At 42.8% G+C, this 23,217-nt stretch overlaps 1 protein-coding gene across 1 annotated transcript; it reads left to right on the forward strand.

The window, feature by feature from the left end:
* The first annotated feature begins 2,258 nt into the window (after positions 1-2,258).
* Positions 2,259-5,371, forward strand: LOC144712327 (xylan glycosyltransferase MUCI21-like). The gene is made up of 2 exons (XM_078586575.1): positions 2,259-2,592; positions 3,922-5,371. The coding sequence occupies exons 1-2, from the start codon at positions 2,331-2,333 to the stop codon at positions 5,184-5,186; spliced, it is 1,527 nt and encodes a 508-aa protein (XP_078442701.1). The 5' UTR covers positions 2,259-2,330; the 3' UTR covers positions 5,187-5,371.
* Positions 5,372-23,217: the final 17,846 nt, after the last annotated feature.

A 23,217-nucleotide genomic window follows, 5' to 3' on the forward strand; every position in this document is an offset into this window, starting at 1 on the left:
CCTGAGCTAACATCGGATGTAGGATTGGACGGTTGAGATCTCATGACATGGTCTTGTTATGAAAATTTGCATCAAGGTCCTTGTGTTTTTTTGCACGTGCAAACTGACCCCGCTCAGATTTAATTGTACATATGTCCATTTGCACTTTCTCTCCTCCATATTTTCTCAAAATACTTAGAAAATTCTATATTAATATATTAAAAATATATAACAGGTCGTTTTCGTCCGGGACAAATTTCAAAACAAAAATTTGTTCCGGGAGGACTGGACGAGACGAAAAACCGTCTCGAGATTATTGGACGGGATGGTTTTTTTGTCGGTGGACGAAAAACCGGCCCCTCCTTCGTCGTTGAGCTAAATTCAGATGCAGGACTGGACAAAATTCATCCCGTCCCTTCCTTCGTCCACGTTCAGGACGATCCAGGAATATAGATGCAGTGAAAGACAAGAAAACGAGAGTAGTTCTCGGAAAGATGAATATGACTGAGAATAGGCGAAAGACTGCAAGAAACATGTGGGAAATTCTCTGGACGACGGGTTCGCAAAAGGATAAGGGGCGGACAGTGAAAAACAGCAAAAACGGATGTAGAGACATGATAAGTTTCTTTTGGAAGAAAGTTAGAGGGAGAACGTCTCTGGTAAGTAAGTTTGAGGGAGAACTTCGTTGGGAAGAAAGTTAGAGAGAAAGAAGGCTGTCTGGGATGAAAGTTGGGAGACAGAACGAGCGCCCTTGGTAAGACACGGAGAGAGAGAATTTCTAAATATATCAAGGCGTATAAATTTTGAAAGAGAGGACGGTAAATAATTTTAGGGGGAATACTACGTATCAGCATGAACTCCAGTTTTTGTCAGGCATTTGATACTTGTTCAAAAAATAGCACGAACCAATAAGAAGACGCCAAGTGGCGTCTTTTTTTTTTGTTGTCAGCGATGGTCAAGTGCTGACGTGGTAGCCAGGTGGATTCCACCGTGGTAGCCAGGTGGACTCCACGGTGGCATCCACATCTTCGGCCGCCGACACTGCGCGTCTCCGGCCGCCGACGCCGCCGCACGTCTCCGCCCGCCGACGCCGCCGACGCCGCAACATGCGTCTCCGGCCGCCGACTCCACAACGCGCGTATCCGGCCGCCGACGCCGCAACGCGCGTCTCCGGCCGCCGACGCCGCAACGTGTCTCTGGCTGCCGACGCTTCCTCTCTTTTGATTATGGCGTCTTCTTCTTCTTCTTCTCCTTCTCCTCTCCTTCTTCTTCTTCTTCTCCTCCTTCTCCTTCTCCTTCTCCTTCTCATTCTCCTTCTTCATCTCCTTCTCCTTCTCCTCCTCCTTCTCCTTCTCCTTCTGCTTCTTCTTCTTCTTCTTCTTCTTCTTCTTCTTCTTCTTCTTCTCCTCCTCTTCGTCCTTCTTCTCTGCGGTTTGACAAGAAGAAGACGTCATTATCAAAAGAGAGGAAGCGTCGGCGGCCGGAGACGCGCGGCATCGGCGGCCGGAGACGTGCGGTGGCGTCGGCAGCCGGAGACGCGCGGCGGCGTCGGCGGCCGGAGACAGGCGCCGTCGGCGGCCGGAGATGTGGATGCCACCGTGGAGTCCACCTGGCTACCACGGTGGAATCCACCTGGCTACCACGTCAGCACTTGACCATCGCTGACTAAGAAAAATAAGAAGACGCCACTTGGCGTCTTCTTATTGGTTCGTGCTATTTTTTGAACAAGTATGAAAGTTCATGCTGCCTGGCTGACAAAAACGGGAGTTGATGCTGATACGTAGTATTCCCCCATAATTTTAACACATCTGGGAAGGAAGTGAATGGTTTACTAGAGAATCAGAGAACGAAGTTCTCGCGGAAGCAAACTAATGAATAGTCAGAGAATCATAAATAAAAAAGGAGACATGGATACGCCGTAGTTTACGCAGTCTTCTCGTCTCCGTGCCGGCTGAGACCAGGCTTCCAGGCCGGAAGCTTTGTGATTTTTTAATAGCGTTTCATAGCTTCATATCCTTGTTTAGAAGCTCAATTGAGAAGGCCCATTAAAAAGTTCTTCATCTTCGTCATATTTGCGACGATAGATCGGTTCTCTTTGACGTAGGTTACATAGAAGGCACGTATTCTTTGACTGGTTGACATTTTTATAATGTTTTTAAGTTGAGAAAATCCTCGGCGAACTCAGCGTATTCCCGCGGGCTCGTCACCGCGTTATTTGACCGAATGAGTGCCAAGAGCTCACGCCATTCCAATATATCTGTGTCAGTCTTTCTTTGTCTCACATCTCTCCTCTCTCTATTTCTCTCTTTTCTGATATGATTTTCATAAACTCCTCGGAGCTTCCTTAGGCCATGAGCTTTTCTGTTGCCATGGGTGATTTGGCTTCCTTCCCGAGAACGACGATGGTAGCGCAACAGCACCGTCTAAGCCCGCACCACCACGCAGGGGATGAAGAAGAAAATATTTATGCGAGCCCCCGCCGTCATCAGGCAGCAAAGCGGCGGCGCCATCTTCTTCAACTATTCTCCGTCTTATGTCTTGTCTCTCTTAGCCTCCTCGTCGGTCCCCACCTGCTCATAGGCAGCTCCATCTCCACCCTTCCTTCATCAATCTGTAAGCTCCTCTCTCTCTCTCTCCACTCTCTCTTTCTTCCTCTCTCCTCTCTAATTTCTCTTTCTTGCTCTCTCTCTCTCTCCACTCTTTCTTTCTTCCTCTCTCCTCTCTAATTTCTCTTTCTTCCTCTCTCTCTCTCTCCACTCTCTTTCTTCCTCTCTTCTCTCTAATTTCTCTTTCTTCCTCTCTCTCTCTCTCCACTCTATCTTTCTTCCTCTCTCCTCTCTCTTTTCTCTTTCTTCCTCTCTCTCTCTCCACTCTCTCTCTCCACTCTCTTTCTTCCTCTCTCCTCTCTAATTTCTCTTTCTTCCTCTCTCTCTCTCTCTCCACTCTATCTTTGTTCCTCTCTCCTCTCTAATTTCTCTTTCTTCCTCTCTCTCTCTCTCCACTCTCTCTTTCTTCCTCTCTCCTCTCTAATTTCTCTTTCTTTCTCTCTCCTTTCGCTCTCTCTCCACTCTCTCTTTCTTCCTCTATAATTTCTCTTTTTTCCTCTCTCCTCTGTACTCTCTCTACTATCTCTTTCTTCCTCTCTCCTTTCTAATCTCTTTCTTCCGCTCTCCTCTCTATTTTTCGCTTTCTCCCTCTCTCCTCTCTAATTCTCTCTTTCTTCCTCTTTCCTCTCTAATTCTCTCTTTCTTCCTCTCTCCTCTCTAATTCTCTCTCTCTTCCTATCTACTCTCTCTTTCTTCCTCTCTCCTCTGTACTCTGTCTTTCTTCCTCTCTCCTCTCTCTCCTCTCTTATCTCTCTTTCTTCCTCTCTCCTCTGTACTCTCTCTTTCTTCTTCTCTCCTCGCTCTCCTCTGTACTCTCTCTTTCTTTCCCTCTCTCTCTGTCCTCTCTACTCTCTCTTGTCTACTCTCCCTCTCTCCATCTCTCATCTCTCCTCTGCACTCCGGCCACTCCCTCTTTCACCCTCTCTCCTCCTTACTCTCTCGCGTCTCTCTCCTCTCTGCTCTCTCTCATCTTTCTCTCCTCTCTGCTCCCTCTCTCTCGCCTCTCGGCTCTCTCTCCTCTCTCTCATCGCTCTACTCTCTCTTTCTTTCTCTCTCCTCTCTGTCTAGTTATATAGTCTTAGGAACTTAGGATTAAGTCTCGTGGATGGACGAAGGTCATCAGAAGGAGAGGACGGAAGCCTTTGTTCCTTCCGTTCCGTTTCGTGCCGTTAATCATCGGTGATTTACGAATTACAATAAGTTGACAACCGTCTTTCAGCCGTTCCTTCCGTCTTCTACGACTCTTAAGAATAGTGCTAAATTGCCAATAATCTGTAACAGATAGTCCAACACCTTCTCTTTCAATTTTCTGAGCTTCACAATCTTTCTTGACCAGGCCAGACTGAAAACGTCGAGCTTGATCGGCAATCCAAAAACACTAAAAAAGAGGCGCCTTTACCATGTTCCGCCACGGCGAACAACTCCATCTGCTGCGATCGAAGCCACAACCGCACCGACGTCTGCGTGATCCGCGGCGACGTCCGCACCAGCTCTTTCACCTCATCCATTCTGCTCTTCAACAGCTCCGTTCCACCTCAGAAAATCCGCCCTTACACGAGGAAATGGGAAGCCAGCGTGATGAACACCATCGACGAGCTCACTCTCGCCTCCTCCAACGACGCAGAGAAAACCCGCTGCGACGTTATCCACGACGTCCCCGCGGTCGTCTTCTCCACCGGCGGCTACACCGGCAACGTCTACCACGAGTTCAACGACGGGATCATCCCTCTCTTCATCACTTCTCGCCAGTTCAACCGCCGCGTAGTCTTTCTCATTCTCGAGTACCACGACTGGTGGGTCACCAAGTACAAGGACATCCTCCGTCTCCTCTCCGACTACCCTCCCATAGACTTCTCAAAAGATAACCGCACCCACTGCTTCCCGGAAACGACCGTCGGATTGAGAATCCATGGCGAGCTCGCCATAGACCCGTCTGAGAATCTAACCATCTTCGACTTCCGTAGATTTCTCGATGACTCTTTCCGCCCACGAATCAGCGAGATTCAACGCTCAGAGAAGACTCAACTCCCCGTTTCTTCTATGCCGAAGCTGGCCATCATCTCCAGAAACGGGTCTAGAGGGCTGGAGAACGAAGACGAGCTAGTTGCTTTGTGCAAGGAGATTGGCTTCGAAGTGCAATTGCTAAGGCCGGACAAGACGACGGAGCTGGCGAAGATGTACAGAGCGTTGAACTCGAGCGACGTCATGTTCGGCGTCCATGGCGCGGCGATGACGCACTTGCTGTTCATGAGGCCCGGCGCGGTGTTCATTCAAGTTGTGGCGTTGGGAACGGATTGGGCGGCGGAGGCCTTCTACGGTTCGCCGGCGAAGAAATTGGGGCTTGAGTACATAGCTTACAAGATCAAGCCTCATGAGAGCTCGTTGTCAAGGTTATACAAGAAGGACGACCCTGTGTTGGTGAACCCTGATGCTGTGAATAGCAGAGGCTGGGAGGTCACTAAGAGAGTCTATCTTGATGGGCAGACAGTGAGGCTTGATCTGAACAGGCTTCGTAAACACTTGACCGTTGCGTATCGGCACGTCGTGGGGAGGAAGATGGAGAAGAATAAGAACTTGCTTCCCCCTCGGTCAACTCAGTAGTCAGTCCTTTTTTCTCCAGATCATGTTCGCAGTCTTTAAGGGTTTTTTTTGTATAGTGGCATCCTGTTCATGATGAGAATAGACACGATTCCGATAACATGTAGGAGCCTTCAATCTTCTCACTGAACATCACATTTAAGGGTTGGTTGTAAATGAAGGAATGAAACTTAGCATACCGGAATTTATCTTGCAAGATGGATGGGAGCGGATCTTCTGAACCTTAGAAGTGTCCTATGGGCCACTTGAGGGTCTCACGTACTGCTTGATCCAGCGACTACAACCACTAAATATAAAACCCCTGTGAGCATGTCAGCCACTAAATATAGTCCCACGGTTCTCCAACTGATCCAGTTTCTACTCATACTTATACCTGTAGTATTATTAATATGCCTTAATCCTAATCCTTCTAAGTTCACATTAGATGGCATATTTTAAACTTGTGATAACCACAGATGTATAGTAACACATTGTTAGCCCAGAATTAGGATCTAACAGTCCCCCACTTGGGTAGACATATTTGATCATTCCGACAACTTTACATCACAACCTTATTGCCTCAATAATTGACTATTATAAGACAACATAGTCAACAATCGCACTCATCATCAACTGAATAAAGGATTGTAACAGTTTTCACTACAACTTAGGTAGCTTAGCCAAAACAATCATACATACTTTTTTGATAAATGACATCAATCAAGTATGATTTATTTATTTTTTAGCAAAAAACACCGTGCCTGGTATGACCAAACTTGGGGTTGTGCCCATAGACCGATCCATCCGTGCCTTGGACGACACCCAGGGTGATTTTATTTATAAAATGAAGTGTTTATCAACGTTTATAGGCGTAGAGCGAGCATAAATATCCCAATTACACTCGGATCCCACTCGTCCATGCCTATGTGCAGAAAATAAAACGATACATAAGTGATACCTGGCAGGTGCTCGGAGAAGTGCTCACGTCGACATCTCACTGGAGCCCCCCTAGTGGCCATGGTGGAGCAGTGTTGGAGCTGTCCTCGTCTCCAACAAGTGGCAACGATGGGGTGCGTGGCGAGGATCCATTCGATGTGGGCTTAGTTCACCCCGCTAGTGTGAGATGATACGGCTTTGGATTAGGTGTAAGGATGAGCGCTCCCACCTCGAGTGTTCCACGCAATCCGCCAATCCCTCGGGCCTGCTGGCGATAGTATGCAACGCGCGCGGACAATCGACAATCCTAGATGGTTGACGCGATGGCAGCCCCTAGCTATCGGAGGGAGCGCCTGCCAAGAAAGGAAAGAGAAGAAGGGGTGCGGATGTGTACCGCGTGGTTGGCGAGGGTATCTACTGTCTGGTTGCCTTCTCGTAATTGATGACAAATGCTAATTGTGTGACGTCGGCACCGCATGATGTCCTGCCATACACGGCGTAGTCTCCACTAGGAGCATGTACCTACACGGAGCATGTCAACTAACACTTGTGAGTCAGATTCTACAACGATATTATGAAGGTTTCATTCCTCGCAGAGGAGTAAACCATCAAGTATCGCCGTGGCTTCGACTACTGTATTAGTTTGGATGCCATAGAAAGAGAAAAAAGCAAAGAGAAAAAAGCAAAGAGAATACTCCATGTATGATCGCTGAGGATACCCCCTCCCCCTGCTGGCCCCGGGTTCCCTTTAGCTGCGCCATCCACATTCAATTTGAGGATGCCGATTGGAGGTGGATACCAACGGACAACCTTTAGCTGAATGAGGATAGGGGTAGGGATCACCGGAATGCCCCAAGAGCGAAGAAAGTCGCACACGGGTGCTGAGTTGCATGCGCACAGAGGGATGAGATGATAGATGCGCCGTATCCATACCTTGACGCGCCGCATGATATCCATGGCACGCATGGGGGAACCTGCAAAACGAGAAGAGTTTCGCCCTTTCCATATTTCCCATAGTAAATAGACTATGGTGATGTGAACGATAGGGCTCTGTTTTGAGCATGTTGGCGAGATAAACACCTTGCCAAATTACTCGAACAGGGTCAGTGGAGTATGAAGAAGTGGGCGACAATGATGTGTGATTTGGGGCCAATAGTCTAAGGCTGTCTCACTATGGAAAAAAAATATGTGCCATGGTCTCCGTGTGTGGGGATGTGGGACAGCAATGGCAACGAGAGCTGAGAGAGTGACCTATACGGATCACTCGATCATCAGTCGGAAGGCCACGATGTAAGAATCTCTAGAGAAAAAAGGAGACGCAAGTAAGGATTGTTAGATGCCATATGCAGCGACCCTAGTGCTGGATGGGAGGCTTTCTCATGGAAATGCTCCCTAGATGATCTGCACGAGTAGGCAGCATCAAGTGTGAGCGTCCAAATGGCACAATCGAGAGTCGACCCGATTGGTGTAGTCTGGACCGCGGATAACATGGTTGAAGGGAGCCCATGCTTTTCCCATAGGTGTTGTGTGTTGCCCAGTAGTAGATGGGCAGCTATGAGTCGCACTTGCTGTGGTACAAACTGTGGGTGGCGGGCAAATGGCTCGTCAGCATGCCAGGTATCAAAGCAGGCGCTAATCTCTTTGCGACTAATATGCTAGCGTGTAACGTGAGCAATCTCAAGCTAGTGGCGTTGCCACGTTCGCCATCTACCATGGCCCCGGATATCTATCTCTCGACTGGCCCTCTCGCTATACTTGGTTGAAATAAAGTTGCCCATTGGGAGTGTGTGGTGCGCATACGCCATATGAGCTTCTTTTGAAGCATGTCCTGGATGTCCGTGAGGTCTTTGATCCCTAGACCCCCCTCGGCTGTCGGCCGACATGCTTTCTCCCAAGAAACCCAGTGATGGCGACTCTCTCCCTTGAGGTGACCGGACCATAAGAAACGTGCGCATAGCCGTTCCATTGAGCGGAGGACTATAAGAGATAGTGAGTGGACCACGACGATGTTTAGTTGGATACACATGAGGACATGTCGAATAAGTTGGATACGTCCTCCAGGGAATAGGAAACGAAGTTTCCATCCCTCTAGCTTCTTTCTAAGTTTGCCCAACAAGGCATCAAAGTAATGTTGCCTAGCGGGCCCTAGAAAGATAGGGAATCTAAGATAGTCGAATGGGAGACATCCTCTTGAGTAGCGTGTATAGTGCTAGAGTAACTCAGAGTGCTTTATAGTGGTGGAAGAACCAACTATGAAGCTGCTCTTTAAGGCATTGACAAGCTGGCCCAAGCTTGCTCATATGTTGTAAGGACACTCATAAATTCCTTAATGGAGCTTTTGGATCCATTGAGGAAGACAATGGCATCATCGGCAAATAGAGTGCGAGAGGATTACGCAGCCCCTTTTCGTAAAATACAGTTTGATGAGGTCATGGTCGATCGCACGTGTGAGCGGTCGACTAAATACCTCCTCCATCAATATAAAAAGGGTGGGCAAGATAGGATCACCTTGCCTTATACCTCTCGTGGCCGTGAAGAAACCAATGGAGTTTCCATCCATCAGGAGAGAGAAATGATTCTCTCTAATGCAGGCATCGACAAGATCAATCAACGCATATTTGAATCCAAGGCGCCTCAACACTTTGGTAAGGAAGTTCCACTCAACTCGATCAAAGGCCTTCTCCATATCTAGTTTGATGATGACATTTGAGCCCCGAATATGAGCGTCTAAGGACTGGGCTAGCTCTTAAACGAGCATGATATTGTCATGGATCTATTGACCCTTCACAAAACCACATTGTTCAGGAGAGATGATGCTATCAAGGAAGTTCCCTAGTAGATTTGTAATTATTTTGGATGCAACTTTGTAGTAAACATTACAAAGACTAATGGGGCGAAAGTCCCTAAAGGTAGTTGGGGTGCCCACTTTTGGAATGAGCGCCAAAAAAGTTGATTTCCAACTTTGAGGGAAGACTTTTCGCGTAAACGCTTCCTTGATGGCAAGCACTAAATCTGTGCCTACAATATCCCAACATGTGGTATAAAATTCCATTGAGAACCCATCCTGTCCCGAAGCCTTGTTCCTAGAAAAGGAAAAGATAACCTCTTTGATCTCAACTCGAGTAGGAAGGGCTGTGAGGAGGGCGTTTTCTTGGTCAGTCACCAAGTGAGGGATAGATGCAAGAAGGTCCTCGTTCACAACAGTTGGTAATGAGGATAGGAGTGATCGATAAAACTCTACTCCTGCGCTTGCTAGTTGGGCGGGGTCCTGATCGTACATCTCTAATAAGGTCGTATAATTAGGATAGGCTCTATGACGAATCGAGGCGTGAAAGAAACGTGTGTTTCTATCACCTTCTCTCAGCCATTGGACATATGACTTCTGGATATAGAAAATCTCCTGACGCCGCATTGCGTCCTCCAGCTGTTCCCTAAGTCGAAGCTGGCGCTCTCCTACGTCGTCCATCCAAACGTCTTGCAACTATCATTCGACAGCAACTAGTTCTATCTTGATTGCTTTGACAGGTGTGTGTATGTCTCCGAAGACATGTCGATTCCACCATTTCAGGTGGAACTTGAGATTCCTTAGTCGATAACTGAAGTTCTCCATAGGTGAGGTTGAGATCATTCCATGCCAATGGCTGTGTACAAAACGATGGAAGTCATTGTGCTCTAACAATATGACTTGCAAGCGGAATGGAGGGCGACGGACTCAATTACTCAAGTATGGGAGAAGGAGGATCGGTGAGTTGTCCGAGAAATATCTCGGTAGGATCTCAATCGTGATGGTGCACTACATCATTGTAGTGCTATTTGTGAAACAACGATCGATCCGTTCGTACATACGCGCATTTGCTTGACGTCCATTACACCAAGTCCACTTCTTCTCGGTGGTGGGAGGCTCCACAAGTGATGTCTGGTTAATGAAGTCGTTGAATGCTTGCATAGATCGCGGCCTAAGGCGGCGACCTCCCTGGCGTTCTCTGACTGTTCGTATGTAGTTGAAGTCCCCAGCTAGAAACCAAGGGAGATCAACAAGTCGTGAGTAAGTATGGATGTGTAAGGCGAGTCCCTCCTAGAGGGCCTCCCTCATGAGGTGTCTATGTGAGGCATAGACTACAGTAAGCATGTAAGGCTTCGGGGGGTATGGTACATCAAAAGTGGCGTACTAGGTCCCTTCGACCAGGAGTTTCGACGAATAATCTCGCTTCTAAAAGAGCCAGAGCTTATTCGAGGAATGACAATAAACACGATCCATTTTGAGTTTCCTCGCAATGGAATGGGAGCTATCCAATGTAGTCATCGGCTCAATAAGTCCAGCTATTCCTAGTTTCTTCTTATTGATTAGGGAGAGGAGATGTGATTGGGTTAGAGGGTTGACAATCCCTCTACAATTCCAAAAAAGGCTTGGAATCATAAAACTATCGACTCACATGGCACACCCTCGATCGGGTGTTATAGATGCGACGTGTATGTTGAGTGTCCGAGTGATGACCTAGGGGAGGGGGGTCCAAGTCTGACTCCTCGGAGATGGAAGCATCATCGTCCTCGTCATCTGTAGTATCCCCACAAGTATCCTTAGAGCTAGGGAATGGGGCTTGATTGTTAGTCAAGCAGTCCTCTTGCTCAAAAGGAATATGTGATGGATGGAGGTCGGGTAGGGAGGTGAGCATATCAGGTGGGTGGGGGGGGGGGGGGAAGTGGGGCTAGGGTGGGGCGGTAGGCTAGAGATGGGGATGGGAGGTGAGCGAGGGGTGGGTGGCGCAAGGGAAGGAGGGGAAGATGAGTGAGGTGGAAGGGAGCGAGGTGTAGGGGAACGAAGTGGAGAAGATGAAGGGGAGCATGGTGGTGGGGATGATGGAGGTGGTGGCCAGTGGACTGGTGAGAGGCGAGAGGTTGGCAGACTAGGGGGCTGGTGAGGGACGGGTGGATGTATGGCTGGAAGTGCTAGGAATACTCATGCAACTCTGCCCAACCTCCACGCAGTGTCCCTTAGGGCTCTCGAGATCCAAGAGGGCAAATGTATTGGAGGTACTAGCAGGTGTTTGTACCTCCTTACCCTTGCCTGGCCGAATGATGGTAGTGTGAATATGTGTGAGCTTCTCAGCCCCTTTCTTCACCCATTGGGACCCTGAGGCAGTGGGCTTGGCCGAGACAGGCTAGCACGGCATAGAATCCCTAGGTGGGAGAGGGGTAGGGGTAGGCACACCAAGTGGTGCAGGGTGAGGCGTGTACTTTGAGTCGGTCTCTGTCCATCATATTTGTATTTTGGATAAATATACAAATGAGCACTGAAATTCCTGGATAATGGAGATAATCAGACTTGGCTTTGAATCAACAGTATATGTCGAAAATGTGGCCAGTTTAATCATCATGATTTACAGAGATCATTGATCACAACGTTTGAAACCTAGCATTGGCAAGACAACTTTGTCACTTCACTTGTTTTTTCTTCTTTACAATGTAGGTAAGGAGAGATAGATGGAAGAAAATAGAGAGAGTAGTAAGAAGAAGAGAAGAGAGCTGCTGATTTGGCCTAACTAAGGGGTACAATTTGATTGAGAGTCGTTTGTAAGGATAGTTAAGTACCAATCAACAATTTAATTTCCTTACTAGTAGTATTTTAGTAAGGGTCGATCCCTCAGGGAGCTAGGTAGTTAGTTAGAAAGATTTTCAACTAGTATTGCAAGTTCAAGATTCATATAACCTTTTTTATAAAGCTTTTAGTGATTATAAAGGTAAATGTTCAATTAAGAAGGATGATATGAATTTTACCAAGTGTAAAAAAAATTCCCGTAGAAAGTTTAGATTGAAAATGATTTTTGAGAATTTTTTCAGAATTTTTTATCGTCTCTAGAGAGAGATAAAAAATTCTGAATTAATTGAATGGAAAAAAGAAGAGGAGGAGAGAGATAGCGCACAAGCCTGGGCGCTTCCGCCACTGCTTGTGCGCTGGGCTTCGCTCCGCCGCCTTGTGAGGTCCTCTCACGTGCTATGGACCAAAACGACGATATCTGGAGTTCCGGATATCGGTTTGACACGTGTGAGTAGGCGTTGGAAAGCTTGAGACGTTGGCTATCTGTTTAAGTATAGCCAAGAAGATTAAGAGAATTCTAAAAGGAGATAGGGTGGAAAGAACAGCGTAACCTTTTTGTCACACCACAAATGGCCCAAGATTGTTGCTCCAACTCCCTACCAACTGGCTTCAAGATCCAGGACGCTTCTAGAAGACTCCTTGCACCTTCTGAATGAAGATGGACCCAAGAACAAGCTCAAGAAAGACACAAAGTAAAGAAAACAATACTCAATTCTTGGATGCCCTCAAAGAGGGTGAGGGGGGCCCTTTTATAGGGGTACATGTGTTTGTTTCAGTCATTCTTGGTGTTTGGACCATGGATGAACGTCCAGGATTGATTTCTTGAAGCTTTAATCCAGGTGAACAGACCCCAACCAACCAGATTCTTTCCCTCCAGGTCGAATTTGGAGGGAACAGAACAAGTTGGTTAGAGTTGGTTAGAGTTTGTTACATATCATCTCTAGCCCTTGGATTTGGGCTGGAATGGATGGATGGATGGGTTCCACCTCATGGATCCTGGCCTGGATCTCGACCTTGGGCTTTCATCCAACCAGGATCTGCCATCTGGAGTCACCCCCATATGTCTTGATCAACCTGGAAGCCTCCAAGGACATTCTAGAAGGTCTCCTTCAAGCTCCTTTGCACCAAGCCTATCAATTGAGTCAGTTCCACTGGTCAGCGTGTATCTTTTTGATCTTTGCTCCTTTTGACTTGAATTTTTGTCCCAAGCTTTCAGACTACTTTCTTGACTTTCCCATTTAATTTCGTAATTTTATGACCATGAAAAGTCAACCTTGACCTGAAAAGTCAACACACTAGGGAAATCGTTAGATTCATATCCCACTTGACTCAATGAGTCAAGTGGGGGTTAAAAATATCCCTCAAATCCAATTAAGAGTAAATCCAGAACTATTTAACTTGTGAAATTCATGTCAAATCATTGATGGAAACACTAATTAAGTAGAAATGTAAGTTTTTTCATCTTTAGGGTAGTGAAAAGGCATGATCTCATTACTATGCAAAAACAAGCAGTTTTGGCAATGATGTACTTACTTTTAGAAGATATAAGATGATTAATGCATGGAAATAACTACCCTTATTTGAGTTTATCAGCTGCACAGTGGGTACAGGGTAAATATTAAACTCAACTCCATTAAGGGGTACCTACTATTATGTAGCGATAGGAACCAAAGAAAGCAAATGCACACAAAATCCCCATTGTCTTACAAAGAATCATAGCTATGCGATTTTTTATTACTGAAACTTAAATTAATGAACTTCAGAATATCCTTTTCAAACGTCATATTTTTTACAACAAATAAATTCAAAGGTGTTGATTTACATTCCAGGTTGAAGTTTGGCTTCAAACTTTTGCTCCTGGATCAAGAACTCCGATACACAGACACTCATGTGAAGAATTATTTATTGTTCTTAAAGGAAGTGGCACGCTTCTCCTGGCATCAGCTTCACTTAAACACCCTGGGGAACCAGAGAAGTTCCCGATTTTCATGAACAGCACATTTTCTATACCAATGAACGATCCACATCAGGTATTAATTGAAAAGGAACATGATTTAATCGTCATAAATATCTGGTGACTGATTTGTGTGACTTGGGAATGATGCAGTTATGGAATAGTCATGCAGAAGAAGACTTGCAAGTTCTTGTAGTGATATCACGTCCCCCTATAAAAGTGTGAGTAACTATATTTTTGTGTATTTTGCTGTACACATAAGATTTATTACTAATGCATATGTTGCTTTTCAATCTATACAAAAAATTTGAGACCAGTGTTATCGCATTATGCCACTTCTAATAGATGGTCATTTATTGGGTCCTTGCATTTATTTTCTCGTAGATTACAAGTGTAATTTAATGGAACTCAAATGCTTTATTTCAGGTTTATATATGATGATTGGTCTATGCCCCATACTACAGCAAAGCTGAAGTTTCCTTACTACTGGGATGAGGAATGTTTGCTTGGAGTCAAGGATGAGCTCTGATTTTCTGTTTTCCTTTTTCTCATCTCCAAGAAAGAATGAAACACCATGTTAAATATGTTACTACTGGGATGTATCTTTCAAGAAGAAAGATATGCTAGAAGAAAGGGAGGAATAAGGACATGACCATTGCAATGAATTAGAAAAAATGGGAGATATACCTCCACCTCTGCAAGGATCCTTAGATCATTGAACTCTTTTGAGAGCTCTGCATTTATCTTTTGGACAACTCTCAACTTCCCCCAAGATCTGGGTCCTGGTCATAGAACAAGGACAAATACAAGTAGGTTTTAACCTTGTGCCTTATAGGCCAAATCTAGCAGTTTTGTTAATGATTAATGTTTTCAAGTTACATTTGAGCAGAAATTTACATGAGTTCAATGGGATGATTTTGATTGGGCAGTAGTATTTTATGAAATTTTTAAATCTGTTTCTTTGAGGTATTAGAACATTTTCAATTGTGAACTTTAAAGGAATAAGTAGAAGAGTAGGGGCAACAACTTGGCTCTATCCATTAACCCCTCTAACTTTCTCCTTAAGAGGAGCCGCCGATCTCTTTCTCTCTCTCCCTCTTTCTCTTTCTCCTCTCTCTCTCTCCCTCTCTCTCCCTCTCTCTCCCTCTCTCTCTCTACCTCTCTCTCTCCCTCTTTCTCTTTCTCCTCTCTCTCTCTCCCTCTCTCTCTCTCTCTCTCTCTCTCTCTCTCTCTCTCCCTCCCTCTCTCTCTCTCTCCCTCTCTCTCTCTCTCCCTCTCTCTCTCTCTCTCTCTCTCCCTCTCTCTCTCTCTCTCTCTCTCTCTCTCTCTCTCTCTCTCTCTCTCTCTCTCTCTCTCTCTCTCTCTCTCTCTCTCTCTCTCTCTCTCTCTCTCTCTCTCTCTCTCTCTCTCTCTCTCTCTCTCTCTCTCTCTCTCTCTCTCTCTCTCCAAATTCCAATATTCTGTGTTGTCAATGGGTCCTCAAAACCAAAATCCAACTAAACTTAAAAAGTATGTGATTTATTTTTTATTTAATGTGTAATTGGAGTAGAACCATGAAATAATACTTGGAAAGAGCTATTTCACTAAGATACATTCTCTGTCAACATGATCCTCACTCATCATTAACTAGTTTAATTATTTTTTGAGTAAATTTGTAAAAATATCAATGATTAAACTCAATTTCACGACGACGTAATTTTACCCCTAATTTTGAGTTTATCACTTTGTAACTAAAATGACACCTTCACTCATACCGTATAATGCATTTTTATCTTTATTTGCAAAACGACTAGTACATATTGTAAATCTCATCTCTGGTCTGATCCAAGGTGGATAAACAAAATAATTGAAATCATGTTCAAATCAATGAAAAAAATTAAAAAAAGATAGATGAAAAAACAGATAAATAGACAAAGAGACAAAGATATATACTGAAGTAGATAGAGAAATGGGTGATAGATGATGGATGACAATTAGGTGTTTATTTTGATGTCACTGTAGTTCTAAACTCACTCAATTTTATTTAGTGCTAAGTCAGGTTATCTTTGTTGGGACTTAGAGATAAATCTAATGATTGAGTTAGAAATAGGGAGAATAGTATAATAATTTGATAATGCTATTTAAGATGATATAATAAGAAATGATGCTAATTCAAGTAGATAAAAGTAAAAGTTATTTGTATATAAAATAAGTGATGTTTATGTTATTAATATGGTTATTATTTTAAAGAGATTAGATGCAGCCAATATGTAGGATGATGGGGTCTATTTGTGGTAATATAATAAATATATTCAGATACATAGGAGGAAAGGTCTTTTTAGATTTAAATTAAGATGAAAAGTAATAAAGTAGAGAGAGGGAGAGAGAAAGAGAGGGATATCATTATGTTTATTCGCATTCCCTTTTCTCTATATCATTCCTCTTATATTTTTAATAATTTAATTTATGGATAGGTAATAGATAATGAAATGAGAGCTAGATATATTAATTAAAGGAAGATTAAGATTTAGGGAATATTTAATCTATATATTTTAATTTTTAATAAAATATAAAAGCAATAATAGAGCAGAAATGGAATGAGAATTAGATAGTTAAATTAATAAGATATTGATTAATTATACATATATTGAACGGGGATTAAGGGTATATTATATATATGGAACGGGGATAAAGATATGGTGAAATTGCATTTTAACTTTTAACAGGATATAAGAAGTTAGAGAGAGAGAGATAGAGAGGAAGATAGGATAATTGAGAGTGTAATGAAGGTGAACTAAGAGTTAATTTTTATGCCTTCATAGAGTGTAAGGGGTGGATTATATTAATAGAATAAAATAAATTTATGGTATTTTATATGTTTAAGAAGTAATTAATGTTATTTTTATAAAATAAAATCAAACAAAAATTAAAAGAAATCAAAGGAAATTTGGATGAGGCACATATGTTCGATGAAATGCCTCAAAGACACTTTAAAAAAGGTTAAAATCAAAGTCTGGTCTCAGACTGCAATTTGATTGAATTTGATGGACTAAAATTAGTGATAAAGTGCAAGCATCAACCAAAATAAATATCAGAATACACTGAAATTGCCTTTATTTTGAGGAGTGGGATAACATCATCAAAAATATTGCCTTGATATTGATTTTTGACGAAATCAAAACAATGTGAACAGAAACATTTATCAAATCACCTGGACACAAATCACATCTTTTATTTATTGGATTCTTGAGTAAAACGTGTTGAGCTGCTCAAGTGTCATCTAAAAGACCATTTGTGTGTGACCCTCTATTATGTAACATGAAGGACGTCGGGATTGAACGACGCGTGTTACACCACATGGAGGAGTGTATGATCAGATAGACAACATTGCAGACATGATGCAAGCAAAGTAAAATCAATAAAAATATACGAAAGACGCCGCAGATCTAGGGGGTCAAACCACAGTAACGACACAAGGGGTCTAGGGCACCAGCATGCTCCCAATGACCCAAGAAATCAGCTCGAAGGCCAATGGGAGGGGAACAATCACTGTCCGTGAGTGTCCACGACCGTCATTGAGACTGATACAAATCTGACACTGAAAATTAAAAGTCCCCAACATGAATTATGTGGCTATTCCTACGACTCAAAAACTCTCGGTAGTGGAGAAGTCGAGGATGGCACTGATGAAGATAATAATACTGAAAATAAAGGGAAGGAATGTGTAACCGGCGGCCTCAAGCCTGGGTGCTCAAGGCAGGCATAACAGTCGATGGCGGAAAGGAACACGAGATCTGTCAATCATGGTGCGATCGACTGGTCAATGACTACAGGGGACAACGACAATTTCCACGCGATAGACGAGCGCCCGATGATGATGGTGCGTGGGGCGAAGGTTGATGACAACAGGTGTGGCGATGGTGCCATAGTTGGCATGGTGGCGGCGCACCGGCAAGAGGGCTGTAGGCGAGGTGGCTGGTGGCCGCAGATGGTGGCCGCTGACTAGGCCACAGCTAGCGGTCACTAGGGTGCCCACAGTCGTGGCCGTGGCTGGTGGCCATAAGGGTGACGCTCGCAGTCGTGGCCATGGCTGGTGGCCCCAAGGGTGGCAGTCACGGTCGTGGCAGTGGCTTGCGGCCCCTAGGGCAGCAGTCTCAATCGTGACCATAGCTGGTGGCCACTAGGGCAGCGGCCGCGGTCGTGACTACGGCTGGTGCCAGCTAGGGCGACAGCCCTGATGGCAGCGGTCATCGACGGAAGCGGCCTGGGACGGCCGAAGGCGGACAAGGACAGCCGGAGGTGGGCAGGGATGGTTGGAGATGGCCGCAGACACCCGTTGATGGCTTGGGGACGGCCGGAGGTGACCAGATATGGGCGGGGATGGTCAGAGGCGACTGGGAATGCCCAAAGATGGCTTGGGGATGGCCGGATTCAACATACGGAAGCTCGATGGTCTCGCGCGGCTAAGGTGACGTTGACATGACTCAGCACGACAGTGTTCATGTGTCGAGAAGGTTCCTATTGATGGCAGATGATTAGGTCATCAACGGTGGTGGCAGCTGTTCTTTCGGCGGCGGTATTCTCTTTGCTACATTGAATTGGCGGCGATGGCAGTTGATCGGCAGGCATCATCCACAAACTACTCAAAACATAAACTATGATAATCTCCCGAGTGGAGATGATGGGACTCTGAGTGAGAAACTCAAATTTTCATCAAGCAAAGTCCAACCGTTTCTTTGGCCGTACCTTACGATATATAGGGTAGGGGGGTTGCCTGCCCCCAATTAGGGGAACATTCAAAGTGGGGGACTTTCCCTAATGGGCCCAAAAAGATACAAAAAAGAGACGTTGAGATGCCAAAACACAAGGGCCCTCAATAAAATCCATAACAAAAATAAAGTGCATAAAATAAACAAAATATCAAAGCTTGTCATCATGATCAATACATGAAGCTCCGGTCCTTTGCATCGGCTCGGGCTCCACGTCGCGGCTGCTGACAAGCTCAGGCTCAGTTTTCTAGATGGTCCTTTATCACTCTAGGCCAGTTGTATCAGTCTAGGGTGAATGACTTGAGTGGCCCAATAACCTTTATTGGTATTCCAAATGAATTAACTATATCATCATTAACTATACCATCATAAGTAATGACAGATGGGTATAACCCAATCGATAGGAGAGTGTCCATCTTGTGAGGTTCTGACCTATACCCCAATAACCTTTACTGGCCTTTCCAAATGAATTAACTGTACCATCTTATATATTAAGTAATGACTGATGGATTTAACCCAATCAATAAAGAGTGTCCATCCTTTGGGGTTCCAAAGATACACCCCAATAACCTTTATCGACCTTTCCAAATGAATTAACTATACCATCCTATACATAAAGTAATGACAGAGGGGTTTAACCCAGTTGATAGGAGAGTGTCCATCTTGTGGGGTTCCAAGCTAAACCTCCAAATCCATAATGACTTGGTGATTCATTTATGATTCAGTTGTTCTAAAGCTCTCCAATTAAATATTACCCAAAAAAGTCTAACATCAACGCCAAAACATCACTTTGATACTGAAATGGTCATAAATAAGTGGTTGAATCAACTGAGCTGTTAGGTTTCTTACACTTTATTTTTGGGATCTAATCTAAAATTTGGATGTATACATATATAATTTTGTAGAAATGAAAACTGAGAGCACGGTTTGGGGAGGGTTCTTCTTTATTAAGGAAAACTGATTTTTATAGTTCTTCTGGTAATTGTATAGATTTTTCTGGTGTCAAATTCATTACAAAAGATCTTATAAGATAGAAAATATAAATAAATTTTAACATATTAAAATATTTTTTAATGAATTGGTTGGTTTTTCCACACCTTTAAGTGGATGACATGCTGGCAATCTGCCACACAATTAGGAGGAGAGAGTAAATCAGATGGCTCAGAGTTCTCTAACTTAAAACAAAGATATCTAACAATCTAGAAAGAGTTTTGGGGTAAAAACTTGAGGTCAGTTCTATCCTTTGGGTCTGTCCCTGTACTCCAATAGAAAAGGATTGAACAAGTTATGTTCATATCAAGATACATCAATTAAAAGCACCAGTTGGCCTGTTGGGCATGTGACATATGTCATCATCCTTTTTCTTATGTTATCATCGCTGATCGCAAAGGTTTCCACTATCACACTTGTTACCTAGATTCATGCCACTTATTGACGCATATATGAATCCATCTCAGTCACACTTGCAATGGTAAAATTGTCATCACTTGCCCCCACTCTACTACATGTCTATGTGTAATTCTCACCATCTCCTCAATCAGAGCCAGAATCGCTTTCATCCATTCCACACCACTCATCCCCCTCACCATCATCAATCACTTAGGCTCCCAAAACAAACATAGGCTAGTGTATTTAAATTAGAATTAATCTATATATTTCTACTCTTCCATTACATTAAATTCACAAAGCTATTCTACCAAATTTTATTTATTAGTTTAAATACGATTAATGCATTGGGATTTTCCTACAATTATTTTAAATTACTTTTCACTCAATTTCCTTAAATGTTAGTTAATGCCTAAAAGAGAAATTAAAGCTAAGATTAACTATTCAATATTTGCTCCCTATGGATTTGACACTTACTTGCCATTTGGTCGTGAGGAAAAATATAATTACTGTAGTATATACTAGATGCTTTAAACAACATATTTAATCCTGATTTATGGTTCATCAATGGTCAACTATCAAACCCTTGAGTCTCATGTGAGTTAATAGTAAATGCATTCAGCAATCATTAGAAAACTCTACTCCCATATTCAGTTACCTTGGCCAAGGACATCATCACGTCATCTTCCTTGAGCTGTCTCGTCTTATAATGAGGGAGTATGATCCCATCTCAACCTGTTAGTTGTCTTCATGAACTTCTTGCTGACCCAAACTAAGATAATTTAGAATTCCACGATTATGCACTTGTAGGCCATAGTCAAAGTACAACTGTCCATTTACCAGATGCCTTTGGTGTCTCAAATAAAAGGACTACTTACACAATCACGATGGGAGTCAGCCATATTGAAAGTTTGGTATAACAACATTCAAGAATTTGTACAGGTCAATGCAGTGAATTCTTTCCACAAAAGAGCAACCATCATCTATCCGTAGTATCTCCACACTAATAGCATTATTCTACCTAGATACTTTGATTTCCTTCTTGAGTGTCATTCAAGGAGGAGAGTATAGAACACATACTTAAAGACTAGTGATATATGTATTATGATCTCATCATAATCCATTAAGTCAAATCATGTATTCATTGAATTCATTATAAGCATAACATGTGCATTATATTTAATATATTGTATTAATGAACATGAAATGAGATACAGAATGTGTGATTGGCTTTTTGACAACATATATTTCCATATTTTCTAAGGGCGTCAATTCAGCCTTGGCAGTAGCTTCAGCTGAAAACTATTTGATAATCTAAGGATGACTATGGCTATGGCTAGTTATTTATAACTTTGCCCCTTGACACAAGATCAATAAATAAATCATTTTAGTAGGTCAATATGAACATATTTACATGTTTATTTGCATTAAAATAATTATATATGTGTGTTATCAACCCTTAAATGATTAAGTTTTTTAGAATGATATATCAATTTTTATCATTTTTCAAGTATTTTTAATGGTTTTTATGACGTCTTATTTTCAAAGTACATAATTTGTTGAGTCAGAATATGATTTTTCCTGATTTTTTGGCATTATATTAAAAGATATATCATTTTTAAATTTTCAATATACATAAATTTCTAACATATTTTATGAATTAATATCTATTTTTTAGAATTATTTAATGGCTCTTTCACTTTGTCCGATCTTCCGAAAATGGAGGAGAGAAAATCAAATTGCTTAGAATGATCCAAATTCAAATCCCGATACATGATGATTTATAAGGATTTCAGACTTAAATTTGGAGTGTAGCTTCATGTTTCCCATTGTTGAGGAGTCAGTAAACTCCTCTAATGATATTCTCACTAAAGCCCTACCAGCAGCCAGATTCAATTTACTAAGCAAGCTTAACATCTCCTTCTTGTCGCTGCGCTTGAGGGGAGGTGTTGAGAGTTAACAAACTCCTCTAATGAGTCAGCCAACTCACAACGTGGATGGCCTCGTCAGTAGCCAGATCAATAGGGACCTAACAAGATTAGCTAGTAATAAATTGACACGTACCCCTATACTCATTATGCGATTCAGCGGTCAGGATTAAATATAAGTTCAAATATAAATAGGATAAAAGATAGAGGGCTAGGATTAAATCTTAGATAGGAAACACATCAATGGTCTGGATTCAAATACACGTGCCCCTTATAACTAGTTATAATAGACAAGATTAAAATGTAGGCTAACGGCTAGGATTGTTGCACATATATCCGTTATAAAAATTATAACAGATATGATTAAAATGATAAATTTCTATAGTTATACTACTATATGATGCTATAAAATACCAACCAATGTTAACAATATTTTTGTGGAAATACATCTATCTTCTAATCACCTATCTTGGTGTCTCTCTTCTTCTTCCTTCTCCTTCTTGGTTCTCGTCCCTCTCCAAGAATTCCTACACCCACCTCTTTCCATCCATATAGTTGTATATATAAATAGAGACTAAATTTTTGTAAAAAAATATTTTTAAGCTCACTTCCTCCTAGATAGATAGATTAAAAGAAAGTGAAGTTTGGAAGGTCCATCAAGAGTATTCTTGGTGTCTTGAGTGCTTGGAGAAGGCCAACAGATAAGCGGGGAGGCTGATCTGCAACAAGAAAGTGTCTTTATCCTAGAAGAACATAAGGATCTAAGATAAGTCTCTTGCTTTACATTGGTTTCTCTCTATCACATCCATTTAGTTAGATCTATAGTCCTATTTTCATCATCTCATTCTCATGACCCTCTTCCATCATCTCACCTTACCACAGCCATCTTCAATCTTGATCACAATCTTGTTACCTTCATTTCATATAAAAATCCAAAATCATCGAGTCCATCACAATCTTCTCCATCTCAAAAGCACCTATGTTTTCTTCCCTCGCATCTCATCAGTTACATCATATTAGCATTTCTTCTTTCCCCATTCCATTTGACCATCATTTGTCAACATCTTTTCAGCCACCTCATCATCCTATCATCTTATTCATCCATCATTACTTCACATCTTCGTCAATCTTACTCTCTCATTTCCATTTGATCTATGCATGTCCTCCTACCTATTCCTCAAATTATAATTCATATCATCCATATTAAAGAATTATTATTACCCTCTCACCACCTTGTATTCATCACACAGCAATCTCTTATTATTTATGTATATTTTCTCATCCTACTTATATAATCCTTTAAAGAGTATTTAAACCCTAATGTTTTTTCCCCTTTGGAGAGGACCCTTGCTCGTTACAAATTAGTCAAGGTGATGGGGACTGTCTAGCACCAAAGATCCGGTCTCAACCAGCACAAGGAGCCAGTAGGAAGGTGAAAGAACCGGCCTTCCTCATTTATATTTTTAGCACGTCTTCTCATTTTGTGGGCCTACGTGTTCTGGCCCAA

This window comes from Wolffia australiana, chromosome 1, assembly GCF_029677425.1.
Source record: "Wolffia australiana isolate 7733 chromosome 1, ASM2967742v1".
NCBI lineage: Eukaryota > Viridiplantae > Streptophyta > Magnoliopsida > Alismatales > Araceae > Wolffia > Wolffia australiana.